General features: G+C 42.8%; 1 protein-coding gene across 1 annotated transcript in view; it reads left to right on the top strand.

Moving 5' to 3' along the window:
• The window catches only part of CACHD1 (cache domain containing 1), a 236,150-nt gene extending 216,501 nt beyond the window's left edge, over positions 1-19,649 (top strand). Inside the window, exons 19-28 of the mRNA XM_010840232.1 lie at positions 1,050-1,149; positions 1,237-1,353; positions 3,584-3,744; positions 4,067-4,153; positions 4,965-5,081; positions 6,520-6,671; positions 7,977-8,138; positions 9,509-9,586; positions 10,196-10,297; positions 17,878-19,649. Of these exons, the coding sequence (XP_010838534.1) occupies positions 1,050-1,149; positions 1,237-1,353; positions 3,584-3,744; positions 4,067-4,153; positions 4,965-5,081; positions 6,520-6,671; positions 7,977-8,138; positions 9,509-9,586; positions 10,196-10,297; positions 17,878-18,116 (1,315 nt within the window). The 3' untranslated portion in view covers positions 18,117-19,649. The remainder of the gene's footprint in view (positions 1-1,049; positions 1,150-1,236; positions 1,354-3,583; positions 3,745-4,066; positions 4,154-4,964; positions 5,082-6,519; positions 6,672-7,976; positions 8,139-9,508; positions 9,587-10,195; positions 10,298-17,877) is intronic.
• Positions 19,650-25,813: the final 6,164 nt, after the last annotated feature.

Below are 25,813 nucleotides of genomic sequence, written 5' to 3'. Positions count from 1 at the left end.
TAGAAACTGAGTCCAATGCCTAGGTGTCCTATTAAGGAGGTTTTTGTTCTTTTAATTTCTAAAATGCACATTGCTTATGACTTAAACAAACAGATTTGACTTCTAACAAGGGGAGTAACTGTGGCACAAAATTCTCCAAAATCTCTTATTTCTCTAATAGTCAGTAATTACAGGTTTCCCATATCTTGGGTGCTAGAAAGACCAGAGGGTACTCTTGGGTAGTACTTTTGATGTGAACTTAGTTATTAAACCAAAGCCTTTGTGAGATTTTCAGACACTTAGACTTTGTACATTTCGTTACTTGGTACATTTCCCCAGAAAGGGGCTCATGGAACCGAAAGTCTTTGCTGCCTGAATTTCAAAAGAGCATGTCTGATCAAAGCAAGGGCATTCCCTTGATTTAATACAGGCCGCTTTTTAAAATAGCTTTCTTATTTCCAACTCATGGCCCGTGCTTCATGTCCCTGCTAAATTTCACATTGGCCCTTAGTGGGGAAATGCAGGATTCACAGCAAATTGTTATGATGAATGGAGAGTAAAAGCAGACTATAGTCTTGATGAAATCAGTTCTAGCTTCACTTATTTAGTGTTTCCATCAAATATATTTTTGTATGTCCTCTGCATGTTGTATTTTATATATGTTTATCATTGAAAGAAGAAATTGTATGGTTTACTTTTGTGCCTGTAAATACTCAAGTGCTTCTTTCACAGTCTCCCTCCCCAGGAAAAAAGGAGTCTCGCTTTACATGTTCTTGCAGAAGATCATTGAGCCCATCTTACATAGTCTGGGTGGTCACATTCTTCTGAAGTATATAGGTGAACTCAGAGTCAGGTATAACTCTCTGACCTTAAACCTTATGCCAGGTGATCCAGCGCCTCGAGAATAATGCATCTGTCACCTGACTGCCAGCCTTCCTTCATTTTGTCCATGCACCTTTATTGAGGACCTGAGATAAATGCAGTTTGTGTTAGAACTAGCAAGATAAATGCTCACCAAAAGCACAGAGCAATGGCTTCTATGAATGAGGGATGTCCTTGTCTTGATATAGGTGCTTCATCATGGAGGACAGGGGATATCTGGTGGCACATCCAACCCTCATCGACCCCAAAGGACATGCACCCGTGGAGCAGCAGCACATCACCCACAAGGTATTGGTCGCAAAGCTGGAGCCCAGTTCTCAAGTGGCCTGCGACTCACTAATGACATGGCATCTGTCTTCTGCTTGGCCTTGGTAGGAGCCCCTGGTAGCAAATGACATCCTGAACCACCCCAACTTTGTCAAGAAGAACCTATGCAACAGCTTCAGTGACCGAACAGTCCAGAGGTTTTATAAATTCAACACGAGCCTTGTGGTAAGGACTCCTCCACGTTCTCCTCTCCCATCTGGCTATAGAGTTGCAATGGAGTCATGGTTTATGTCTGAATGTTGGTTACACCCAGCTGTTTTCATTGCCTGGGAACTAGAGTGATAGGCCGTGACAGTCCAGTTCCCCAGCTTGATGGTTATGGGATTTAAAGCCCAGAGTGGATAAATGAATGTTTTAAAGTCTCACACTAGGTATTTTGCCTTGGTTTTGTTTGTTTAAAGACTCATCCAATCTAAGCCCTTTGAAATGTCTGCCGAAGTCTCTTCCCACACTCTTGTATAAATACATGTGGGATGAAACAGGGTGGATGACTAGAAACTAACCTAATTTGGCTTTAGGAATTTAGGGAGACTGAGTAATCTCCCAAAGACAGGAAGAGAGGGCCACATGGCACCACACTCATGTAGATCATCCAAAAATAATTGTTTTTAGCTTAGAATACTCTCTTATGATTTGAGATGCTACAGACTTACCTGGATATGGTTAGAGTCCTTAAGGATATACTTATTAATTTGTAAACAATCCTAGCTGAGAGAAAATGGGTCATGACAGAATCTACATTCAAAAAGTTATTCACAAGTAACTGTATTCACAAATCATTACTTGTATCATTAAAAAAAGTAACTGTAAAGGGACTTCCCCGGTGGTTCAGTGGTTAAGACTCCACCTTCTAAGGCAAAGGTTGCAGGTTCTATCCCTGGTCAGTGAATTAAGATCATACATGCTGCAGGGTACAGCCAAAAACTTTTTAAATTAATAATAATTGTAAAGATGTATTGGGTTAAATGAAAATCCTAAACACAAGCTTAGAAAAAGTGATTGCAAAAACAACTGTCTGGGGAAATAGAGAGTTTTTTAAATGAATATATTAGTAGGTTAGTGTTTTCAAAGCAAGGGAAGTCATTATTACTCTGTTCCGCCCCCATACTTTGAGGAGCACTTTCTATAAAGGAGACATTGACAAACGTGTGATCAGAGGGAGGCTGTCAGGTAAGGCTTTCATATGAAAGTCTGCCTTAGTTAGCGTATCTGCTATCATTTGTACAATGACTTTCTGAGCCTTCAGGAGACAGCCAGGATACTCCAGTAGAAATTTTTCAAAATGCAAATTTTAGTGGAATATGAATTAGAATAAATTCTTAACAGCCCAAGTTATTCCAAAATGGAATTGGAGCATTCCTGGTTATTGGAGCTAACAGGCTGATAAGCCTATGTTATTGCTTATCTTGTAAAGGTGGGCATGTTCCAGGCAGTGGAGAATTTATCAAGACCTCTTGAAAACCCTTTCAGTGCCATGATTCTCAGGGTTAGGCTTATCCTCACTATGCACACCTCAGGGATGACTGGCATGGAAACAAGACTCAGATGACACATGCAGAAAAAATGACCATATTCAACTTTACAATGCTGCTTTAGAATCTTTGGCTTTCAGATAATTGTAGACATTTCATTAAGCCGGCTATCACATTTTTTTGTGATAGAATGAAGAAAAAGATGCTCACTTTAGTTGGATTGTTTAAATATTCTGGAAGCAGAAAATTGGCCTCTTAAAGAGTTTTTGGTTTTTAAATAATTGTGTTATCCTAGAATAAGAGGTTTGTTATCCAAGAGACAGTGAGGGGGGTAAAGGGGGTGCATGTTTTTGGCTGGTTAGGTTTGCCTTTGAATAAGTTTTAGGCTATTCTGTACCTGAAAGTTGTCTTTATTGCTTCTTGCAGTTATTTTCATTTTATATCATTATGTGTTTCAAAAAAAGAAAAATTACAGAAAGAGCTATAAAAACATATCATGTAACCGTATGCTGTGCTGTGCTTAGTCACCCAGTCATGTCCAACTCTTTGTGACCCCATGGACTGTAGCCTGCCAGGCCTCTCTGTCCATGGGGATTCTCCAGGCAACAATACTCAAGTGGGTTGCCATGCCCTTCTCCAGGGGATCTTCCCAACCCAGGGATCGAACCCTGGTCTCCTACATTGCAGACGTCTTTACCGTCTGAGCCATCATGGATAAAAGAATAATGTACACACACTGTTAAATGAGGTCTATCTCTGACTGATGGTAATTAAGAAAATTTTCTGTTTTCCAAATTTCTAGCAAGGACTGTATAACTACTGTTTTAATCAGAAGTTAAGTTTTGTTGTAAGCTGTTTTCAGGATGGTAGAGCTGAGTCTTTGTGTTGTTGTCTGTCACCTCTGACACGTCTGTTGTCTGCAGGGGGATTTGACGAACCTTGTGCATGGCAGTCACTGTTCTAAATACAGACTGGCGAGGATCCCAGGAACCAATGCATTTGTGGGCATTGTCAACGAAACATGCGACTCTCTTGCCTTCTGTGCTTGTAGCATGGTAGACCGGCTCTGTCTCAACTGTCACCGGTAAAAATGGGGTGGGACATACTCTCTGTTTACCACCTATTGAATATCTTAACTGATGCCAGCTGTACAATATACATAAAGTGCTCAGGTGTGCCCTAAAGGAAAGGAAAGTCCTGGTTGCAAAAGCATTTAGAACTGTTGTTTGTAACATCCTTGTCCAAAGAACAGTGGATTGAGGTCAGTTGAATATTTAAACCTTTGGTGATAGCGTTTACTGCCTGCTTTAGCTAGCTCATGTTGTCTGTATTTCACCTCCCTCAGTGTGTGTGCAATATATAGTTGATCAACCCTCTGCATAGTAACTTTTCCTTTTGCTTTTCAGAATGGAACAAAATGAATGTGAATGTCCTTGTGAGTGCCCTCTAGAGGTCAATGAGTGTACTGGCAACCTCACCAATGCAGAGAACAGGTAAATAAAAAATCGTGTACACACACACACACACACACATATATATATATATATTTGTGGGCTTCCCAAGTGGCACAGTGGTAAAGAACATGCCTGCTATTACAGGAGACGTGGGTTCGATCCCTGGGTCAGGAAGATCTCCTGGAGTAGGAAATAGAAACCCACTCTAATATTATTGCCTGGAAAATTTCATGGAGAGAGGAGACTGGCTGGCTAGAGTTCATGGGGTCTCAAAGAGTCAGACACAGCTGAGCAACCGAGTACATATATATATATGTGTTATATGTGCATATTTATGCTGGGAGATATATATAAGACTATATATGTATGTGTGCATATTTATACTGAGAGTCTTATAGATTTGTTTCAAGTTGGAACTATAAGAAGATGATTCATTTTAGTGATGGAACTGTTCAATGAGCTAGTTTTCAAACTCCATAGTATTTTAAAATGAAGCCCACTTTCAGGTTTGAATAAAAATTCTAAAAAAGTTTTATAAGTGTATGTACTACTTACAAAAAGTATGAGACTGTTACAAGTGTCTGACATGTCAGATGCTGTATGCCTGGTAAGTCACTTAGTTTTCTAGTTTACCCTTTGATAAACATGTAAGAACCTTTCACACACATAAGATAGCATTACTTTTCTCAGTGACAGATTGTAAGACCAGATTGGCCCCAGGTTTCATACAGGTAAATGACAAAGCCAGAGTTCAAACGCAGGTCTTTCTGGCACCGTCAGGGGCCAAGGGCATGATGAGTTTGGAATGCAGATGGTATCGGTCCTAACCTTCAGACTTGCCCCTTCATAGAAACCCAAGCTGTGAGGTACACCAGGAGCCAGTGACGTACACAGCTATTGACCCTGGCCTGCAGGATGCTCTTCACCAGTGTGTGAACAGCAGGTGCAGTCAGAGGACGGAGAGTGGGTAAGCATGCTCAGCGCTGATTCACGCCAGCATCGCAGCCGTGGGAGCAGAGCCTCGGAAAGAACAGAGAACAGCAGCCTCAATGGGACTTTCTGGATGATATTCATCATCCCCATGTTTGATGTTTTTAAAAGATGTGCCAGTTTTTCAGATCTAGAACTGACTTTTATCTGCCTTTTATCCACCAATTTTAGTGTTATCTGTTCTTATCTGCCTTTTATCCACCAATTTTAGCATTACTTGGTTTCTACTTGTTACAGATATTTGGCACATGTACCTATGTTAGTGGTCTTCCCTGGTGGCTCAGATGGTAAAGAATCTGCCTACAATGCAGGAGACCCAAGTTCAATCCCTGGTCGGAAAGATCCCCTAGAGAAGGGAATGGCTACCCACTCCAGTATTGTTGCTTGGAGAATTCCATGGGCAGAGGAACCTGGCAGGATCCATGGGGTCGCAAAGAGTCAGACACAACTGAGCAACTACCGGGCCCACGCTTGCTCATGAGCGCATACACACACATACCCCTATATTAGTAGCCTCATCTGTGGGTGGAAAAGTTTTCTAGAAATAAGAGGCATAAGAGAGGAAATGGCATGACAAAGCAAGGCCAAGGGAGCAGGAAATTATGGGTTCTAGAAACAGAACTCAGCTGTGTGTGTGATACATTGAAATGCTTCAATTCTTCTTTCTTAGAAAACGGGTATACTTTATGGCAGTTTTGAGAACTAAAAACTGCATGATCCCTGCTCCCTCTACCTCCTCCCTAGGGTGTTTGGGCTAGACAGCTGCAGGTTGCCATTTGATTCAACAAAATTAGTGGGTGAAAGGAGCAGCGAGTTCTACTTTTGGTATGTATTTTAATAGAGGAATGATAGGGTATCAGATATATTGACTGGGTGTGTTATGCAGTTACCCAAAGCCTATTAAGTTTGAGAAACACTGCATATATTCTCTTAGAGTGTCATAATGCACTCAACATATTAAAAGTTCTAAGAAATTGGCAGTAAAGAAATGTTTAACTGATCACTATTTCCCAAACTTGATTAATTAGGTTTTTTTTTTTCCTTCCTTCCTTTTTTTTTTTTAAATAACCATAAACCTGGAGGACGTTAGGCCAAAGTCTAACAAACCTTGGGGCCGTGTGGTCTTTTAAGATGATTTTAAGTGACCCCGCACTAATCCATGATGTGTGGACTTCATGGTTTGAGTAACAGAGGGCAATTCTATTTCTCTCAGCTCCAGGCTGTCGAGGTATGTTAGACAGCTCTCCCCTGGCGGACAATGGCCGTGCTCCTTCTATAAGGAAAAGCAACTCAGGCTTAGGGAGTTCTAGCTCTAGTGAGTCATGGACCCCTGAGAGCTGTCTGATGCCCAAGTCCATGTGCTCACTCCTGCCTGACACTGCTTTCTCGAACATTCAGCACTGTCTTTCTGGCAGGGACTGCTTCGGTGTGCTGGACTGTGAATGGTGCATGGTGGACAGCGATGGGAAGACCCACCTGGACAAATCCTACTGTGCACCCCAGAAAGAATGCTTTGGGGGGATCGTTGGAGCCAAAAGTCCCTATGTTGATGACATGGGATCAATAGGTAATGTTTTGGGGGAACCCAGAATAACTTGATTCTTGAAAACATATTTTTTGGCCTCTAAATTAGAACACAGATCTTAAAATAATTCCCTACCCTACTTCCCTGGTTCCTTTGCCAGTAGTTTTGAGTTGCAAAACCAAGGCAAATAATTACTTTCAAAGCTGGCTAGCTCTCCTGTGCAGAGTGAGCAGCCATCTTTCCTGCCAAGTTTTGCAAGCCTGAAATGCATTCCCATAAAGCTTGTTCTGAGAAATATCAGGTCTGATTTCTGAGCGGCTGAGCTGTGGGGTTTGTACGAATGTGAATCCCAGCTGTCTGGAGCGTGGGGCTGGTGATGGGCAGAGTGACCCGTGGACATTGCTTTCCTGCTGCGTCCTCCCTTCACGACTTTTGCAGACAGACATCTTAGGGCTCCGAATCAGTATTTAGGGCCTTGAGGTCAACAAAAGCCCACACTGTCCAGTGCAGCAGGCGACTTAGGTGGGGGACAGAGATATTGTTGGGAGGAACACCGCTGGGATCAGGCCCCCCAAAACCCCCAAATACTACCTGCGTCCTACCCCTCAAATACTACCTGAGATTTTCTCCGTGCCTTTCTGCAATCAGCACAAGCATCTCAAGCGTGGTCCGCAGGTGAGTAGATATTTAAAACTTCAGTGAATGCCTGTTTTGACATCTCTCTGCGTGAGCCTTTCTGAGGAAGAAAAACTTTTCCTTTGTGAGGAAGGGTTCTGAGCCCACGTATGACTATCGGACCAGGTTGGGACATGACAGGAGTAACCTTGCTCCTAGAAGTCACTTTATATTTCCCACCTGCAGTTTCCTGCCTGAAAAGTGCAAATAGTATTTTAAAGGGAGCCCATAAACTTTGAATGGGATCCTTTTTGGAGGTAACATAACAGATCCACTGAAATAAATGACACCAGGTCCAGTAAATATCTGCTGAGAGGCACACGTCACCCTCCCTCACCTCTGTACTAAGAGGAGCCCACCCCCCAGAGCTGGGCCCTTAGACTGCATGTCTAAGTGATTCTCATCCATTCGCTTACTTTACCAATCCTTGTCAACTGTATTCTTGCTCTGCCAAGCAACCAACATTTAATTTGAGAACCAGAAATTCAAGGAAGCCCTATTCCTCCATCCTGGTGCAACTTCTTCATGAAATTCAAGCCTTAAAGCAGCTGTTCTTACATATCTTCACTCAACCCCTTCCCGCTAGATTCTTTCCATCTCATCCCCATCCCCATCTGCTACTACACTTGGGAAATCTTTACAAGGGAAATCTATCTGTTTGTTTTAATCAAGGTGATGAGGTGGTCACATTGAACATGATCAAAAGTGCCCCCGTGGGCCCGGTGGCTGGAGGCATTATGGGCTGTATCATGGTTCTAGTCCTGGCTGTGTACGCATACCGCCATCAGATTCACCGCCGGAGTCATCAGCATATGTCTCCTCTTGCTGCCCAAGGTGAGCTTGAAATGAACCCCAAAGCTCCTCCAGGAAGCAGCAGTCTCCCCAGGGTTGTCCCCAGGCTAGAAGGACAGTGACTAGTTGTAAGCCTTTAAGCAACTCTAAAAATAGCCCTATATTTTCTGCTTCTGTGGAATAGATTCAGAAGTCCCCCAAAGCCTGCTTCTTTCCTTTAGCTCACAGCTCATTCTTTAAGGCCTGAATCCTGCAAGCCCCATTTGATTCTCCAGAAAATCCCTCGATTCTGTCTCTCCTTACATGGCTCCTTAGCCCACCTCAGCCTGACTCTGGAAGAAGTCAGAAGAAGGGAGTTGGGAGGCTCAGTGGGAAAGTTTGTTCTTCGCTAAGCTCAAATGTGCTGTTCTTTGCTGTTCCAAAAAAGATGGACAGACCAAAGATAGCCCAGGCCTCTACTGGCAAGAACATGAGTCTGTTCTATTGTTGCCATTATTATATGTGTGAATGAACACACATTCAAAATGATGATCACAGTTCTTAAAATAGAATAAGAACTGTCCAACCTGGATAAGAACTTGACAAGATGAGATATTAGTAATTATGGCTTCCATATCAAGGGTTAAATGTGGTATCTGTGCTCATTTGCAAGGGGCAAAAAGCTTGCAAATGACTATCTCTAGCCTCCTAAAAGCCCTTCAGGGTGTGTTACCCCGAGTTTTGGAGATAAGGCTCACTCGTCATTTTTCCTGGACTTGGTCAGGAGCCTGGTAGCAGTTGCGATCAGCTGATGTTGGGATAGTTCTCTGTGGTCCCAATCCTGTCGGGGGATCATGGGATCACGTTGTCTGACTTAATAACTGAGCTGACCACAAAGCTCTTTCCTCTTGGTAAGATTTGATTCGACTGAGGGTGACAGCCATCCAGTGTTACCTTAGGCTTGGCTTCTAGATTCTGTAGCACCATTTTATCAGCACAGCCAGCCATGGGTTTAGGCCCCTTCCCTCTGTTTCGGGTACTTGTTCAGTCACTAAGACGTGTATGACTCTTTGTGAGCCCACGGACCGCAGCGCACGAGGCTGCCCTGTCCTCCCCTCTCTCCCAGAGTTTGCTCAAACTCATGTCCATCGAGCTGGTGCAGGAGAGGATGAAAGACTTGTTAGCCTCAATCAACTTCTTTTCTCCTCTGTCTCCAGAAATCAATCTCAGGTGTCCCTCTGGATTATTCACCTCTTGTTCTCCCTCTTTGGATTCCTGCTCCCTCCTCCTTTAGAAAAAAAATGAGATAAGGCCTCAGTTCACTCTTGATGGAATGCTGTCACCCAGCCGTCAGATGAGCCCTCTGCGGGTATTAACGTGGGTGATGTTGTTTGATTAAATAGTCCTGTGTCTCTCTTTTTAACGACGGGTAGAGATGTCGGTGCGCATGTCCAACCTGGAGAACGACAGAGATGAAAGGGACGACGACGGCCCTGAGGACAGAGGCATCAGTGAGTGGCCGCGCCGCCGCCGTCCCAGACGTGCCAGCGGGAGGCTCTCTTGTGTTAAAATTTCAGATGCTTTGACACGACGGGATTCTTTTTATCCCCCATTTTTGTTAGGAGGAAGCATAGGTCTTTGCTTTGTTTTAGGAAATCTCCAAAGAATTCAGAGTGTTCTTTGTGCCATTAAGGACATTTGACCTGAAACCCCCTACTCTTCCCTTTCTCTCTCCTCATTACTTTCCAGTATGGCATTTTAGAAAGGGAGTCATCAGGTATACATGTTTTAAATCCCTTAACTAGCGTATACAACCCTGGAGGACAAAAAGAACACTTCTTTATCAAAAGAGAGCTCCATTTGTGGTGTGATGCTTTGGCCTGCAACCATATGGAAAGTGTATCTTCTTGATGCATGTTGAAGATATGTAATTAGGGACCTCCTCCTGCCCCAGTCCTAAAAGCAACTTCCCTAATCCTCAGAATTTTTTAAAAATTACTCATTCTAGCTCTCTAACAAATAACAACCCCTTTTATGTGAAAGAGCCTGCTTAGAGCAGATGTGCTTAATACAGTGAAGATACTGGCCCAAATGTGACTAACTATCCTTGCCTTCCACAGTCAGCAATACTCGATTTATAGCCGCAGTCATCGAGCGTCATGCACACAGTCCAGAAAGGAGGCGTCGCTACTGGGGTCGCTCAGGAACAGAAAGTGATCATGGTAAGATCTGGCATCCTGCCCTTGAGGCCCTAAGGACCCCGATGTAGTCATGGGCTAGTGCTTACACCCGCCCTTTCCTCTTTCCTACTCTGTGCTCAAGTAAATGATTTTGACATAGCTTTCCAAAAAGACACATTCCAACATGACACCTTTACAAGAGCCCCCAGGAGATTTTGGCTTATGGCTCAGCATTCCCAGATACATCATCATACGTCAGATAACCTCTGGGCACACAGATAACCCCCTGGGTTTTCTCCATGAATAAGGGTTCAGATTATTTCAGTGGTGCCTGCTTACCACCGCACTTGGTTCTCAGTGAATCAGCACCTTCTTAGATCCTACTGCCTCTTTAGGCTTGTTGGCAAACAGCAGGATTGTTATGGGCTCTCTCAGCCACATACTCTCGGGACCTGGCGAGAGTCCACAACTGTCATCTGGCATCCCCTGGCCCTGGGAAGGCTTTACCAAGGAGACAACACTTACCCTGGGCCTTGAAGGACGATTAAAGAAAAGTGAGAGGTAAAAGCTATTAGAGGCAAAGGGGCTAGTGTGTACAAAGTCATGGAGCTGCCTGTAGTGCCTGTTGGATGCTCAGGAAGGATAGGCGCTGAGTTGTGAAAGAGACCCTGAGTGCTAAGTCCACGGCGGTACCAATGGCATGGCCACCGTGTGCCATCTCCCCTTCCCAGTGTCCCATGGCTTGTTGTCCTATTCTCCGTGACAACAGAGAACAACAGCTGTGCCCTACTGTCTAGGTAGTTCTGTCACCATTCCACAAAAATGAAAGTGTAGATCCTTTCCTCTAATTGTCAGGTCTTTTTGTTTCCTTACACACCTGTTCAATTTTCCAGAAGTCTTTCTTTTCTTCCCAGAATCAGGTCTTTTTATAAATGCATAAATAATGCATCTGTGCTTTTTTTATTCTGCCTTCTCCACATCTACCCTGAAAACAAAGTCTTCAAGCAGTGTGCTTCCACACCTGTGCTAAAAAATGCAGAAGGGGATATTCGCTAGAGCAACCAATGCTGCCTTTTGCATGACAGCCAGGTCTTCTAAATCCCTTTGGAAAACTGGAGAAGCCAGAGCTCTGATTTGTAAACCAGGGACTCTTAATTTGGGCTCTGAATGACATTGTTCCCACTAACTAAATAGAACCTTCAGGTTTCTATGGAGAGTCAAAGCAGAACTTAAATTTCTCAGCTTCTTTGACTTTCTGCCTTTTTTCCAGAAAAACCTTTGAACCTGCATAAATTTCATTCTGCCAGGCAGTTCTGTGCTTCTCCTTTGAATAATAAAACAGGTTTGAGGCTACTAAAGTTCAACAGAAAGAATTTCTTATTCAGCAGAAATACTGAGTCCTTTCTGTCTCTCCTCTCCCTCTCTCTCATTCCCTCTCTGTGTCTCTATCGCCTTCCCTCCCTCCACCCTCCTTTTCTTTCCCCATCCCCCTCTTTCTCTCCACCCACCCTCATCCCCACGTCCCTTGCTGGTAGAAACCACTTAAGTACAAAATTGGAATTCTGAATGACATTTCCAGTGCTGCATTAGCCCTCCCATTGTCTTAATAAAATGGCACGTGAAGCAACAGCCGAGATAAAAGGCACAGTGCGGTGTCAGTATCTAAAAGCCAAGGAATCTAGCTAAGGGCTTCCTTTCTCTCATTTTTCACAATAATTGGCTCCCATTATCCCCAAGGAATGAAAAACAGTTTCTCGTGCAGACAGAATACACCAAAAGGAGTGGAAGACACTGACATTCCAGGTAATTCCAAATACACCACAAAATCAGTAGCAGTTAACCAAGTGCTGTCGTATCCCAGAACCTACATGGCAGGTCACTGAAAGTAGTGACATCAAGCTAACGTCCCCGTGGTGCCTAGAGGATAAGCCGTAGGTACACATTAAACTCAGAAATCCGATCCATTAATAGTGGTTTTGTGGCACGCGACACTCGTGCGGGTGTTCTCCTGTTTGGTGAATGTATCAGGCATCTGTTGTTTGCTTGGCAGGGAGGAGCGAGGTGGGAAAGGGGTGGTCTTCTTTCTGCCAGGCAGCCTGGTACAGAACAGCTTATATATGATAGGTCAAGCAGAACTCACTTGGAGTCCCACCTCTCCCTGTCTTTCCAAATGGTGAGACCTCAGTGAAACTACTTAGACCTCAGTTTCCTAATAATTAAAAGGGGATTAGAAACTACCCCCTGGTAAGGTTGTCATGAGGATGAAGTGAGATAACACATGGCCAGGCATGAGCTCAGAGCCCGACCTCCTCATCCCCACACCCGCTCTGCGCTCAAAGAATTGATAATTCAGCAAGAAACTACAAATGCATGCACGTATTCACAAGATTGAGAAAAGGCTGAATATGACAGTTCCCTTAAAGAAGTGGAACAAAGAAGAAGATGGGAACAGAGTTCACTTTTATCTGCAAGTGAATCCTGTGAGACCCAGGGCGGGGAGGTGAGGGGACATTGGTGCTCGCCCTTGAACTGGTCATGCCCTGGTTCTTTGGTACGCAGCGAGCTTATTTACACATGAGTCTTCGGGTCTGAGGCACAAAAGGAAACCTCAAAAGAATAAAATATATAAATATTGAACAGACAAGACTTTCCGGGTGTGGTTCAGAGTGGTGATATTCCTAGAATTAAAACTAAATGCTGTCAAGCTACACTTGGAGACTCCAGGCTTCTTTTTTAACTAGAAATCTTCCATGTAGCCAACAAAGTTTTGTATTTTAAAGGAGTATGATTTTAATTTTTATCTTAAGCACTCAAAATAAGAACGGTTTTGAAAAGTTGAAGCATTTTAGTCAATATTCTGACACCACTTAGCATGATTTTTTCCAGCACTCAACTATTAACTCTTATACTCTGCTTGGCATCACTGACTCGGTGGACATGGGTCTGAGTGAACTCCAGGAGTTGGTGATGGACAGGGAGGCCTGGCGTGCTGCATTTCATGGGGCCGCGAAGAGTCGGACATGACTGAGCGACTGAACTGAACTGATACTCTGCTTTGCCCATTATTTCTCTTGAAAATATCACATTCTATCTAACCATCAACTGGCTTATTTTTTGAGTTAAAAACCAACAGTATGTATTTATTCCTTGTGAATCTGTGTTTTAGTTACCATCACATTAGAAGCATTACTCAAATGTATATTAAGCAATATTTTTTTCTTTATAAAAGGGAAATTTTCTCCTTGTGAAATAAACGCCAAAAGACTTAAAATGCTGAACCTTGAAAATTTGGTCGAAATTACACAGCAAAGCTATTTTCTAGGGGTGCAGTTATTCTCCTGCAGTTACTCTCTGTGACCACAAGGTGGTGAGTGAGTCCCCAGAGGGACCTAACATCCCTTGACATCAAGAGAGCTTTCTTTAAGAACCAGGGGATAAATATATTAGCAGAAAACCAAAGAGCAAAAGCCTAATTTGGCTCTTTTATTCCTGAGTGATGCCTGGCCTCCTTCCTAAAGCCTGTTTTCCCTTGAAAAATCTTTGCAAGAATTTCTCTACATATACCTTTGGATAGTAAAGAAATCTTTCTTTGGAAGTTATTTGTATATATCCTCTGTGTTTTAAATAGTGCTGCCTCCTCCATGAGTCAGAGACCGTGTCTGTCTTATGCATCACTGTTCCCAGCACTGCACAGAATTGCCTGGTGCTGAGTAAACACTCAATTAATTTGCTAAGTGAGAGCATGTGTTTGGCTTCCTCCTGCTTCTCCACAACTCCCTCCCTCCAGATTTCCATTAATTATTGAGATAAGAGAAAGCCTAAGTTACAGAGGGATTGAGCAATAGTGTCCCACTGAGCAAATAAAACAAGATTGCTCCAGAGTGAGTGGTTCCCTCTGAAAGGATCTCTGCTGGGGTTCTGATCAGAAAATGCTGATGACCCTGAATTGCCTGTACCGCTCACCAACCCCTTGGGTCTGTGACCAGCCAGGTTCAGAGCACCCAGACTCTTAAGTCAGAACACCAGGCAGGGCCTAGTGAGTCCTAGAATGCCTTTATTATTAGATGAGACTGGTAAATGTCACACCAGGCAAAACCAATTTATGTGAAAATTTATGTGATTTTTATTTTTTTAATTAAACACCTGCTTTATGTGAGGCCTAAGCCCTTGCACTTTTCTAATAGACAAGACAGTCCTTTATTTTTGTAATATGGTAAAATCGAAGCTAGGGATTGCAGAGAATACCGTTTGACATCACAGAAGGGCCACCAGAACTCTTGTGGGTTGGTATGACTGGGTGGGGTGGGTGGTGGTTGGGAAGGTTTCCCAGAAAAGACCTTCAGATGGAACATGAAGCACAGTGATGAGGGAAGTGGGGGAGGGCAAGGCAGGCACAGAGGGACCGCTATGAATTTTACACCACAAATGTGGAAATCAACTATCATTACAATGGATGTCTGTAAATGAGCGAGACAGGAAGGCATCCAGGAGGTATTTGGAGGCAGGATAAAGACAGCCTAGCACTAAAGGTTGGCCAAAAATAATCGGCACAGACACTGAGATTTTGCTGAAATGTATTTTCTAGTGCTTTGGTCTCTTACATGTAGAACATTTGTACCTGAGGCTTTAAAGCCTACACTGCATTCTAGACTTAGCACTACTGAGGCTGAGGAGTTCATTCTGGCTCCTGGTCTTTTCATCTTGGGAAAAAGCATCTCCATTCCCCCAGCATCTGAACCTAATAACCTTGAGGATGTTAACTCTCGTGGGCGCCAGAAAGCCCATGTGGTCACCAGAGGCTGCCCCGCCCTGCCCTGCACTTGAGCAGCAGCTTGCTCCACTGAAGCACAGCAAATGTTTCTCTTCAGGGCCCTGCCGTCTCCTCGGGCCAGTGCTCAGCCCCCTGTACTCCAAGCCTTGGAGCCCTCCTTCCTTCCATCCAACCTCCTCATTGCCACAAGGGATCATCTTAAAGCACACGTTATGTCATTGCCATCCACCTTCCCCCCAGCTCTTTGAGCACCCTTCCTGATCTGGTCTCAGCCTGCCTGTCCAGATTCATCTCTCACTCCTTCTCTCACACACGAAGCTCTTCCCCATGCCTCAAATCCACAGAGCCTTTCTACCTGCTGCATCTTTGCACATGCTCATCTCCCTGCCTGTAATACTTTCCACTCGTTTCTTTATCTAGGGAACCCCTCTCTCCCATGAGGGCCACCTTGAATGTCACTTCCTCCAGGATTCTAAGTTAAGTTCATCAGCTTTGGTGTTTCTTTGGGGTACCTCTGGTTTTGTACCTGTATTTCCCCTTCTTGACTGTGGGCTTCTCAGGAGTTGGAACCTCACCTTACCCCTTTTTCTGTGGAGCTCCTAGCCTGGCATCAGGCACCAAGGAGGCACTCAGTGATCATAGGCACACAGCAACATACTCGCCTTCTCCTGCCCTGACTTGTTTTTCTGGCTTGGTATCTCTACATATGTTATTCACAGATGCTAAAAATCAAGATGTGCAAAAAGAAAATTCATTTCCTTCCCTAAGACTCAGGATCTTGGAGTCTCCCTCTGTCATCATCCTGACAGTAAATTGCTGTCCCGTCACCCCCAAGTCCCCCACATCAAACTTCTGATGAACTTCTATTGTTTTTCCATTCCAGAGATGTCTGTCCAATCCCATACTTTTAATTCAACATCTCTCACCCAGGCTGTGGCAATAACCTCTTAACCGTCTCCCTCTCTTCTCCTCTCTAGTTGCCTCCCTCTCTCTCCTTTCTAGTCAACCTCCAAATTTCCACCATAACTCTGCTTTTAGAATATAAAAATGACCATGCTATTTTTGTGGTCTGCTCAAAACCTTGTAAACTTAAGTCCCTCCTGTAGCTACCGGCTAGCACTCATCATGGCCACATTGTATAGGAATTGCCGTGTGTCCTCTTGGCCATGCCCTTCTGTTCCTGTGCTCCTATCCACTTTACCAAACTCCTACTCATCCATTACAGCCCAAGTAAAATATGAGTTCTTCTCTGAAACTTTCCCAGCCCCCCAGCCAGAATTAGCTATTCCTTGTTCAATGGGCTTCCCTGGTGGCTCAGTGGTTAAGAATCTGCCTGCAACGCAGGAGATGCAGATTCAATCCCTGGATCTGAAAGATCCCCTGGAGGAGAGAATGGCAACCCACTCCAGTATTCTTGCCTAGAGAATCCCATGAACAGAGGAGATTGGTGGGCTACAGTCCATGAGGTCACAAAAGAGTCAGACATAACTGAGCACATGCTGGATTTCAATTAAACCTCCATTAGAACACCTACCATGATCTTCAGTAGAGTAAGCCTAACTTTGTACATACCTGTCTCTTACTCGGTGGTGAAATCCTTAAGGAAAACAGACATCTCTTATTCATGCTTCATAGTCTTTCCTTTCAGCCTCCTGAGGGTCTTTGATAAATGAATAATTGGATTGAGCTATGCTTGTACTTGTTTTATTTCTCGAGCCCTAGTAAATGAATTCCTTGTACAGGGATCAGTTTTCATCTCCAGGTCTCCTACAGTGCCCAGCACAGTGTCTTATACAAGGTAGATTCCCAGTAAATATTTGTTGGTTGGACTGAAAGAAAGAATTCTGTCGTTTGAACATTTCATTGAGCACTGAGGATTGCCTTGCTCATTTTCACATGAAGCATAACATTTTCAACCACAAACTATTCCTGCTTGGCTGTATGCAAGCACGTCAATTTTGCAGCCACGGCTGTGACTAGCGCTACCCACGGGTGAGTGTTGATTGATGCTAACTGTAGATGCAGCGGAAATATTAACGAGCTGTCACTTCTCAAAATTCTTGAAGGCTCTTTTTTTTTTTTTTTTGCAATATTTAAAAACATGCCAAGGTTCTTGGAATGGAATCCTTTGATCAGCAAGGGCAATTTCTTTTGAAACATGTATTACTTAGAATACCAAGAGAAATTAATCTTTAAATACAGTGAACCAGCTTACACAAAGAATAGCTGATTCCTTTGCTAGTTGCTGTGGGTGTCTGTGGAGTTAGTGTTTTGTTAGGGACTGAAACTCAGGCAAGTTCATTAACCTCTCTGATTGTCGTTTCCCTCACCTGTAAAATGGATTTTTAAATATATGTCTTGTTGGTGTGTAGAAATTACATGACACCAGGGCTGTCATTGTGGCAGCTGTCTTTATTCTTACCGTGGTATCACATTCAGGCGTTTTGAAGCTGCTTTTTTTTTCCCTCTCTCTCTAAAATAAAAAATAGTCTTATCTCGGGGGAAAGTGTAGAAGGTTGTTTCCCCAAATGTCAATTGTGGGGATCTGTGGATCAGAAAAAATTGGGATGATTTTCAGTTTTGTTTTGTTGGTTTAGGGGATTTGGGGAAAGGGTTCTTGTTTGTATTATTTTAAATGATTACATATTTATTGTGTAATTGCTTTAAGACAACAGCTAATGAAAGATCTCTTTAAAAGTAAGTCACTTCAAGGTCTGCTGGCAGCCTGCAAACATTGGCACTTAGTAGTCCAAAGGTAGGAGCTCCTCCCAGTGCCCACAGAAATCTGCGTGACAGCTCCTCCCTGCCTGTGGAAACTCTCAGCTGCCTATGTGTTGTGTTCATTTTCTAGGTTACAGCACCATGAGCCCACAGGAAGACAGTGAAAACCCTCCGTGCACCAATGACCCCTTGTCGGCCGGGGTGGACGTGGGAAACCACGACGAGGACTTGGAGCTGGACACCCCGCCCCAGACCGCCGCACTCCTGAGTCACAAGTTCCACCACTACCGCCTGCACCACCCGACGCTGCACCACAGCCACCACCTGCAGGCGGCCGTGACGGTACACACTGTCGACGCGGAATGCTAGCCCCCTCGCCTCCATCAGAAGGCGGGATCTGGCAGCTGCCGAGTGTGCTGGAGGGAAGAAGAGCCAGCATCAAATCCACTTGTGTCCGTGCTTTGTCCGGAGTCATTGAACTCATCTTCCTGCCTGTTAACATGTGTCCAAACAAGTGAAACAGCCGCAACACCACATTTGTGAAGATGCGAGGCTGGTTGTGAAATGGAGGGGAAAGAAGTCTGATTAATGAACCTGCCATAACACCAACGGAATGAACAGACGCAAACCTCTAAACAGAGCCGGAACCTATAAATGAAACATTGGGAACCTTGGTTAAGCTGAGCCAGAGGAATGTTCCGAGGAGCCAGAAACATTCTGCTCTCCTTAACTGGAAGAAAAGAGAGGTCTGCTCCCCTGGAGACTGAGAATGTGGCAGAGGCAGAGAGAAGTGTATCTTTGAAGATTTCACCTGGTTTCTTAGCGGTACCTAGATGCCGTACTTGCTGTACGGAACTCATACTGAGCTCTAAATGATGCATCTCAAATTTCTAAGTAAAGGATTATTTTTCTACTATTTATTGAACTTTCAAAACATTCTCAAACTTTGGGAGAAAGAAAAGGAAACACATGAGAAATTTTCAGCAATTATCCCTAGCTGTTTTGTGTGTATTAAAGTGGTTTTTTGATTAAGAAGTTCTAGTTCTTATTTAACGGATACCATCCCACTGCCTCACTCCACCCAAAAAAAAAAAAAAAAAGGGAAAATGAAGAAATCTTTCTCTCTGACTTGTTTACATACATTTTCTTTAGAACATCATGTCATGGAAATACATCTTGATTTGCAAAGCAGTATTCTTTCTCTGTTTGACAGAGGTGGGGAGGGGCAGTCCAGGAAGCTTTCAGAGAAATTTTATGTTTCTTTTTAACTCATTTCCACTTCCCATACAGTTCTTTCCTTAGGTTTCTACGAAACCTAATATTACAATGCCAGCCTTTCAGCTAAAGGAGGGTTGGATTTATTCTCCTTGTTTTAAAGACTATAAATCTTTAAATGTCCCATTTTGATTCTGAGAATATTGAACACATAAAAGAAGTTTTTCAAATTCAGAATTTTCGTTCTTAAACAAAGATTTCTTTTGAAATCATAGTTAAAAGCTGCTGCCAGTTACCCAAGAAGATGTCCACCTATCTTTGTGGATATCCACAACTGCTTTGTGATGTACACAGGGGTTCATCAAATCTGGCTGATATAACATGGGGCATTGTAATTTTAAAGTAGTGTTCTAATTACAGTGATGTATTTTAGATTCACATTTTGTGATCCAGATATGTTATAAAGACATTCTTGCACCGTGTGTGTGGTAAATCTCCGTTTATACGTAGTTGGAAAAAAATTTACTGAATAATGTTTTAATGATAGGGTGTTACAATATAATGTAAAAAAAAAAAAAAATTGGTTCTTCAGCAGTACAGAAAGTAAACTATATGTGTGCTATCAGGAAACCTCTTCATACTGTGTATAAAATTGCAGCCTAGTGAAATAAACTGTATGAATGGACAGTTTTAGTGGCTATAGTGATTTCTTAATGGACCGCTGCTCATGCCTCAGGGCAAATTACATTCACTTTAACCTAGCAGATCAGTTGCCAAACTGAAAGGAGGCCTCCCTTCAATGCCACAGTCAACTTCAGAGCCTTCCTAACCATCTTGAATATGCAAAGAAATTTAAGACTCTAATGGGTTAAAATCAAAAGCAAATAAAATGTGTGGAACTTAGCTCCCCCTTTCTGGGCATCTAAATTTGTGTCATTAATAATAAATAAATGGCTCCTCTCACATTTCTGGGGAATGAATGACTGTCCTGTCTTCCCAGGATATTAAACCTCTCCATGGAACACTGGGGTCTTTTCTCAAGTTGAGAACCTTTGTGTTATGACCCCTTGATGGAGGGGGAACTTGGTTGTTTTCAAGAAAACAATCACAAAACTTAGAGCTTAAAAAATAAGATATGGACAGCCTACTCAAAGACAATGAGAAAAATGTATTGTGTGAGTCTTTTGTGATAAAACTCTCTCCCCATCATGAACTTTTGGGGAAAGTAATTGCATGCTTATTCTTGAATAAGAACACAACTGAGATTTGCAGTTCCTGGGAGAGATGACACACAGGTTTGTGAGGTTTGGGCTTAAGTTTTGATCTTCTAAGTTACCTTTTCTCAAGTATTGCATATAATGTTTAAATATTTCTTGTTTGCATTTTCATTGTTATTTAAAAGGAAATATATGGTTTTGGAAACTTTTAATCAGGGCAATCAATATTGGCTCCTGTGCCCAGATTATATTGCTTATTTTTTGTCTGTTTTGCTTTGTTTTGTGTGTGTGTGTGTGTTTCTATTATACAGCAAAGTGAATCAGATACACACACACTCACGTTCTTGATTCTATTCCCATATAGGCCATTACAGGGTACTGAGTAGAGTTATACAGTAGGTTCATATTATTTTATATATAGAGTGTGTATGTATCAATCCCAGTCTCCCAACTTGTCCCTCGCCCTCACTTTCCCCCTTGGTAACCATAAGTTTGTCTTCTACTTCTGTGATTCTGTATCTATTTTGTAAATGGGTTCATTTGTACCATTTTTTCTTAGATTCCACATATAAACACTATCATACATTTGTCTTTCTCTGTCTTACTTCACTCAGTATGACAATCTCTAGATCCACCCATGTTGCTGTAAATGGCATTATTACCTTCTGTTTATGGCTGAGTAACCTTCCATTGTGTATATGTACCACATCTTTATCGTTCCCCCATCAGTGGATGTATTGCTTCCATGTCCTGGCTATTGTAAATAGTGCTGCAATGAACATTAAGGTATATTATCTTTTTGAATTATGGTTTTATCCGTAGATATGCCCAGGAGTGGGGTTGCTGGATCATATGGTAGCTCTATTTTTAGTTGGTTAAGGAACCTCCATACTGTTCTCCACAGTGGCGTACCAATTTCCGTTCCCACCAACAGTGTAGGAGGGCTCCATTTTCTCCATACCCTCTCCAGGACTGATTGTTTGTAGATTTTTTGGTGGTAGCCATTGTGACCTATATGAGGTGATAACCTCATTGTAGTTGTGGTTTAGTTTTTGTGTGTTGGGCTGTGCTGGGTCTTCATGGCTGCACACGGGCTTTCTCCAGTTGTGAGTGGGGGCTATGCTCCCAGTGTGGTGCACAGGCTTCTCGTGGTGGCTTGCTGCCGAGCAGACTCCAGGAGCACAGGCTTCACAGTCATTGCAGCACTCAGGCTCAGTGGTTGTGGCTCATGGATTTCGTTGCTGCATGGCATGTAGACCTTCCCAGACCAGGAATCAAACTTGCACTGGGAGGTAGATTCTTATCCACTGCATCACCAGGGAAGTCCTCGTTGTAGTTTTGATTTTAATTTCTCTAATAATGAGTGATGTCAAGCATTTTTTCATGTGCCTCTTGGCCATCTGTATGTTTTCTTTGGAGAAATGTGTATTTAGATCTTCCACCCATTTTTTGATTGTGTTGTTTGTCTTTTTGATATTGAGCTTCATTAGCTATTTGTATATTTTGGATATTAATCCCTTCTCAGCTGCTTCATTTGCAAATATTTTCTCCCATTCTGTGGGTTGTTATGTTGCTTGTTAAACAAGTCTCTCCTGACGTCTGGGAAATGGGGGGGGGCAGGGAGGGGGTCCCATCAATCCCTCTCATTCACAAAGGCCTCTTACCATCTGTAGCCAAACTTGCTTGTCAGCATAGACAAGTACCAAGAGCTAAGGGTGTTCCAGGTTACCTTACACAGCTAGACAAGGAATTTCATATTTGTGGTCCCAACAAAACACTGTTCAGACTCATACTGGTTCTTGTGGCAGACAATTATCTGCTTTTTGGATACATTTACTTTGGGGAATGTGTGGCAGTTTTTCTCCCTCTACTTCTTGATGGAATTTGGATGTTCAACTAAACCCTATTAATATTTTCATTTGAAAGACTTTGTGCAGTGTACTCTGACAGGTTTATTTTGCCTGTTAGAGTGACTAGTATGTGGGAAGTCCTGGAAGATCACTTAAGCTCGTTTCTCTGTGGCGATGGCCTGCTGTAATGATTACACTTTTTAGAATACATTTATGCTAGAAAAATCAAACAGAACAGCCTGGGGTCATCTTTGTCCTCTGTGAACAGAGGAGTGGTAATCTTCTGCCTGAAATCAATGCTGTATTCAGAATTTTTTCTAATCTTTCAGTAAAATAGTTGAAAACCATTTCTCTGTGGCTATTACTTATAACTATATAAGATGATCTGTTTAAAGCCAACATGTATGTGTGTATCAATATATGTAGATATATAGACACCTGAGATTATTCTGGTTTTCCTCTAACCTCTCTGTTCAGTCCTAAATTACAAATTAGGGCTTCTTCTTCCCTTAATTCAGTGTTTCTTAACCTTTTTTTGTGAATGACTGTGTTGATGGAAGCTCTTCAGCATTTGTGTATTTCTTTTTTAAAAATATTTATTTATTTATTTGGCTGTGTCAGGTCTTAATTGTGGCATACAGAATCTTCACTGTGGCATCCAGAATCTTTTTTTTTTTTTTTTTGGTTGCAGCCTGTGAAATTTTTAATTGTAACATGCACTCTTCTTTGTGGCATGTGGGATCTAGTTCCCTGACCAGGGATCAAACCCAGGCCCCTGCACTGGGAGCATGGAGTCTTAGTCAGTGGACCACCAGGGAAGCCAAACATAACTTTTTAAAAATTCATTATTGCAACTCTCCTAAAAAGAAAATTTTATTTAATTAAAGTTCACCCTAACAAGAGAAATGAAATACCAGAGGGTAAGATCTGTCATAGCTTTAGAGGGCTGCAAGCCATTGTAATATCTGGTTCCTTTTATTCCACCAAGACTCCATTTTCACCCCTTTGTGGGCAGTATCTACCCTATTTGAGACTGTTCTGTCCTTTGCTTGAGAAGGTACAGCGTTAAAGTCGGAGCAAGGAGGCCTGGGGCTCTGATCCAGATTCAGAACCCCTTGAACGTCCTCATCTCCCTCTCATTTCACATCTGGTCAGTCTCCAAATCCAGAGTCTTTGAGCAAAAAATATCATTCACCTTCATCCATTCTTTTCCTTTTTTTGTGACTGATTATATATATTATTATTGTATATATTATATATTATTATTATAGCTATCTGTATATCTCTGCTGAATCATTGGCCTCTAACCTGGCTCCCTAGACTCTCTTTACCACACGTCTGTACTGCCCTAGGAGCAGGAAGGGATTAAACAGAACAATCCCCTTTCCCAATGAACATAGAGCTGTCAGTGGGTAATGGGGCTAGCTCCCACTCTTCCTCTATTGTGAAGCAATGAATGTGACTGCAGGAAATGACCTAAATCAGTGGGTTGGATTTCCTACTAATCCAACTGCAATCATAAATTCATCCTACTTATTGAGTCATAAGCTTAGACTTAAGGCAACACAGCATAAGGCATTCCTCCAACATAAGGGAAGATGTGATCTACTCTGAATCCCACCCTCCTTCTGGGTCCTTTGTATAAGACCATTTGAGTTGACTTTATAATATCTGCACCTGAGAGCATCAGTATCAGCATTAAGCAGGAAAATACAAAAGTATGAGTCAAATTTCAAATACAACTATTTGCTGTAAAGGCTAAGGAGGGGTGATGGACAAAGTAACCCATGAGGGAGAGTATGGGCCAGGAGAAAATCAGCTTTAGATTAGGTGCTCATGGGGAGCCTTTAAGAGGGTGATGTTGAAGCTGCTACTTAAGAATGGGGAAGAGTGGGACAACAGGGGAAGGGGACAGTGGGCAGGCTGACGTTTCCAGCAGAGGGGAGAGCATCATATCTAGAGAACTGGCCAGCAAAGGGGAAGTGGAATGCGATGAGAATGAAGAGATAGGAAAGCAGGGTCCTGTTGGCCATGGAAGAGAAGACTCTTACTCCCATGAAGTAAGTGGGAAGTCAATAGGATCTTTTAGGGAGAAAAAGGCTATCTAGTCTATATTTGTAAAAGACCATCCTGAGTTTAAAATTATTGTGGGGTAGGGAACAGAAATGGAAATCTGGATAGGAAGCCATTACAGAAATCTAGGTGAGAAATGCAGGTTGATATTAAAGATGAAGGAAAGCAAAGTGGTGGAAAATAATTTTGGAAGAAGAAAAGGAGCAGAGGTGGTTGGTTCTGGAGAGTGATGAGACAGGGGTTCCTGGTTGAACAATTACCACACAGTGGTGGCATCACTTTCTGTGTTGAGGAGACTGGAGCAGGAGGAGTTTTGGAAGGAGAGTAAGGGATGTTCTGTACGCTGGGTGTGAGAAGGCTAGAGACGTCAAGTTCATCCTATACACTCCCACCCAGTAACCACTGAAGACTTTGACTCACATGGAACATTTGCCCCATGACAGTCACTGTGCTAAGGTGTTCTCATGAGCTACCTCATATGCTTTAGCTCTGATCAGTCAGCACCATTTAAGAGCTTTCAGCCTTACCTCTTTCCTGGCTTCTGTTGGCAATGTGCTCCATGGTTCATATCCTGCTTATGTTCAGAACCTCATCCTGCCTTTGTGGTTGTTCAGTTGCTCAGTCCTGTCCAACTCTGTGCGACCCCAGGTTTCCCTGTCCTTCACCATCTCCCAGAGCTTGCTCAAACTCATGTCCATTGAGTCAGTGATGCCATCCAACCATCTTGTCCTCTGTCATCCCCTTCACCTCCTGCCTTCAATCTTTCCCAGCATCAGGATCTTTTCTAATGAGTTGGCTTTTCACATCAGGTGGTCAAAGTATTGGAGCTTCAGCATCAGTCCTTCCAATGAATATTCAGGGTTGATGTCCTTCAGGATTGACTGGTTTGATCTCCTTGCAGTTCAGGGGACTCTCAAGAGTCTTCTCCAACACCACAGTTCAAAAGCATCAATTCTTAGTGCTCAGCTTTCTCTGTGGTCCAACTCTAACATCCATACATGACTACTGGAAAAACTGTAACTTTGACTATACAGACCTTTGTCAGCAAAGTGATGTCTCTGCTTTTTAATACATTGTCTAGGTTGGTCATAACTTTTCTTCCAAGGAGCAAGAGTCTTTTAATTTCATGGCTGCAGTCACCATCTGCAGTGATTTTGGAGCCCAAGAAAATAAAGTCTCTCACTGTTTCCATTGTTTCCCCATCTATTTGCATGAAGTGATGGGACCAGACGCCATGATCTTAGTTTTTTGAATGTTGAGTTTTAAGCCAACTTTTTCACTCTCCTCTTTTACTTCCATTAAGAGGCTCTTCAGTTCCTCTTCACTTTCTGCCATAAGGGTGGTGTCATCTGCCTATCTGAGGTTATTGATATTTCTTACAGCAAACTTGATTCCAGCTGTGCTTCATCCAGCCCAACATCTCACATGATATACTCTGCATATAAGTTAAATAAGCAGGATGACAATATACAGCCTTGACGTACTCCTTTCCCAATTTGGAACCAGTCCATTGTTCCATGTTCCGTTCTAACTGTTGCTTCTTGACCTGCATTCAAGTTTCATCCTGCCTACCACTTGTATATACCTCTGCTATGTTCCAGCCAACTGGTCTACTGGCCAGGCACCTGACTTTCTTGATGTAATACATGTCTTTGTTCATGCTTTTCATGTGTGTATGTGTCTGTGGTTTTTATTTTCCCCTTTCAGGTTT

Source organism: Bison bison, unplaced genomic scaffold (assembly GCF_000754665.1).
Source record: "Bison bison bison isolate TAMUID 2011002044 unplaced genomic scaffold, Bison_UMD1.0 scf7180017846569, whole genome shotgun sequence".
Classification (NCBI taxonomy): domain Eukaryota; kingdom Metazoa; phylum Chordata; class Mammalia; order Artiodactyla; family Bovidae; genus Bison; species Bison bison.
This window is presented reverse-complemented; position numbering and strand designations above follow the sequence as displayed.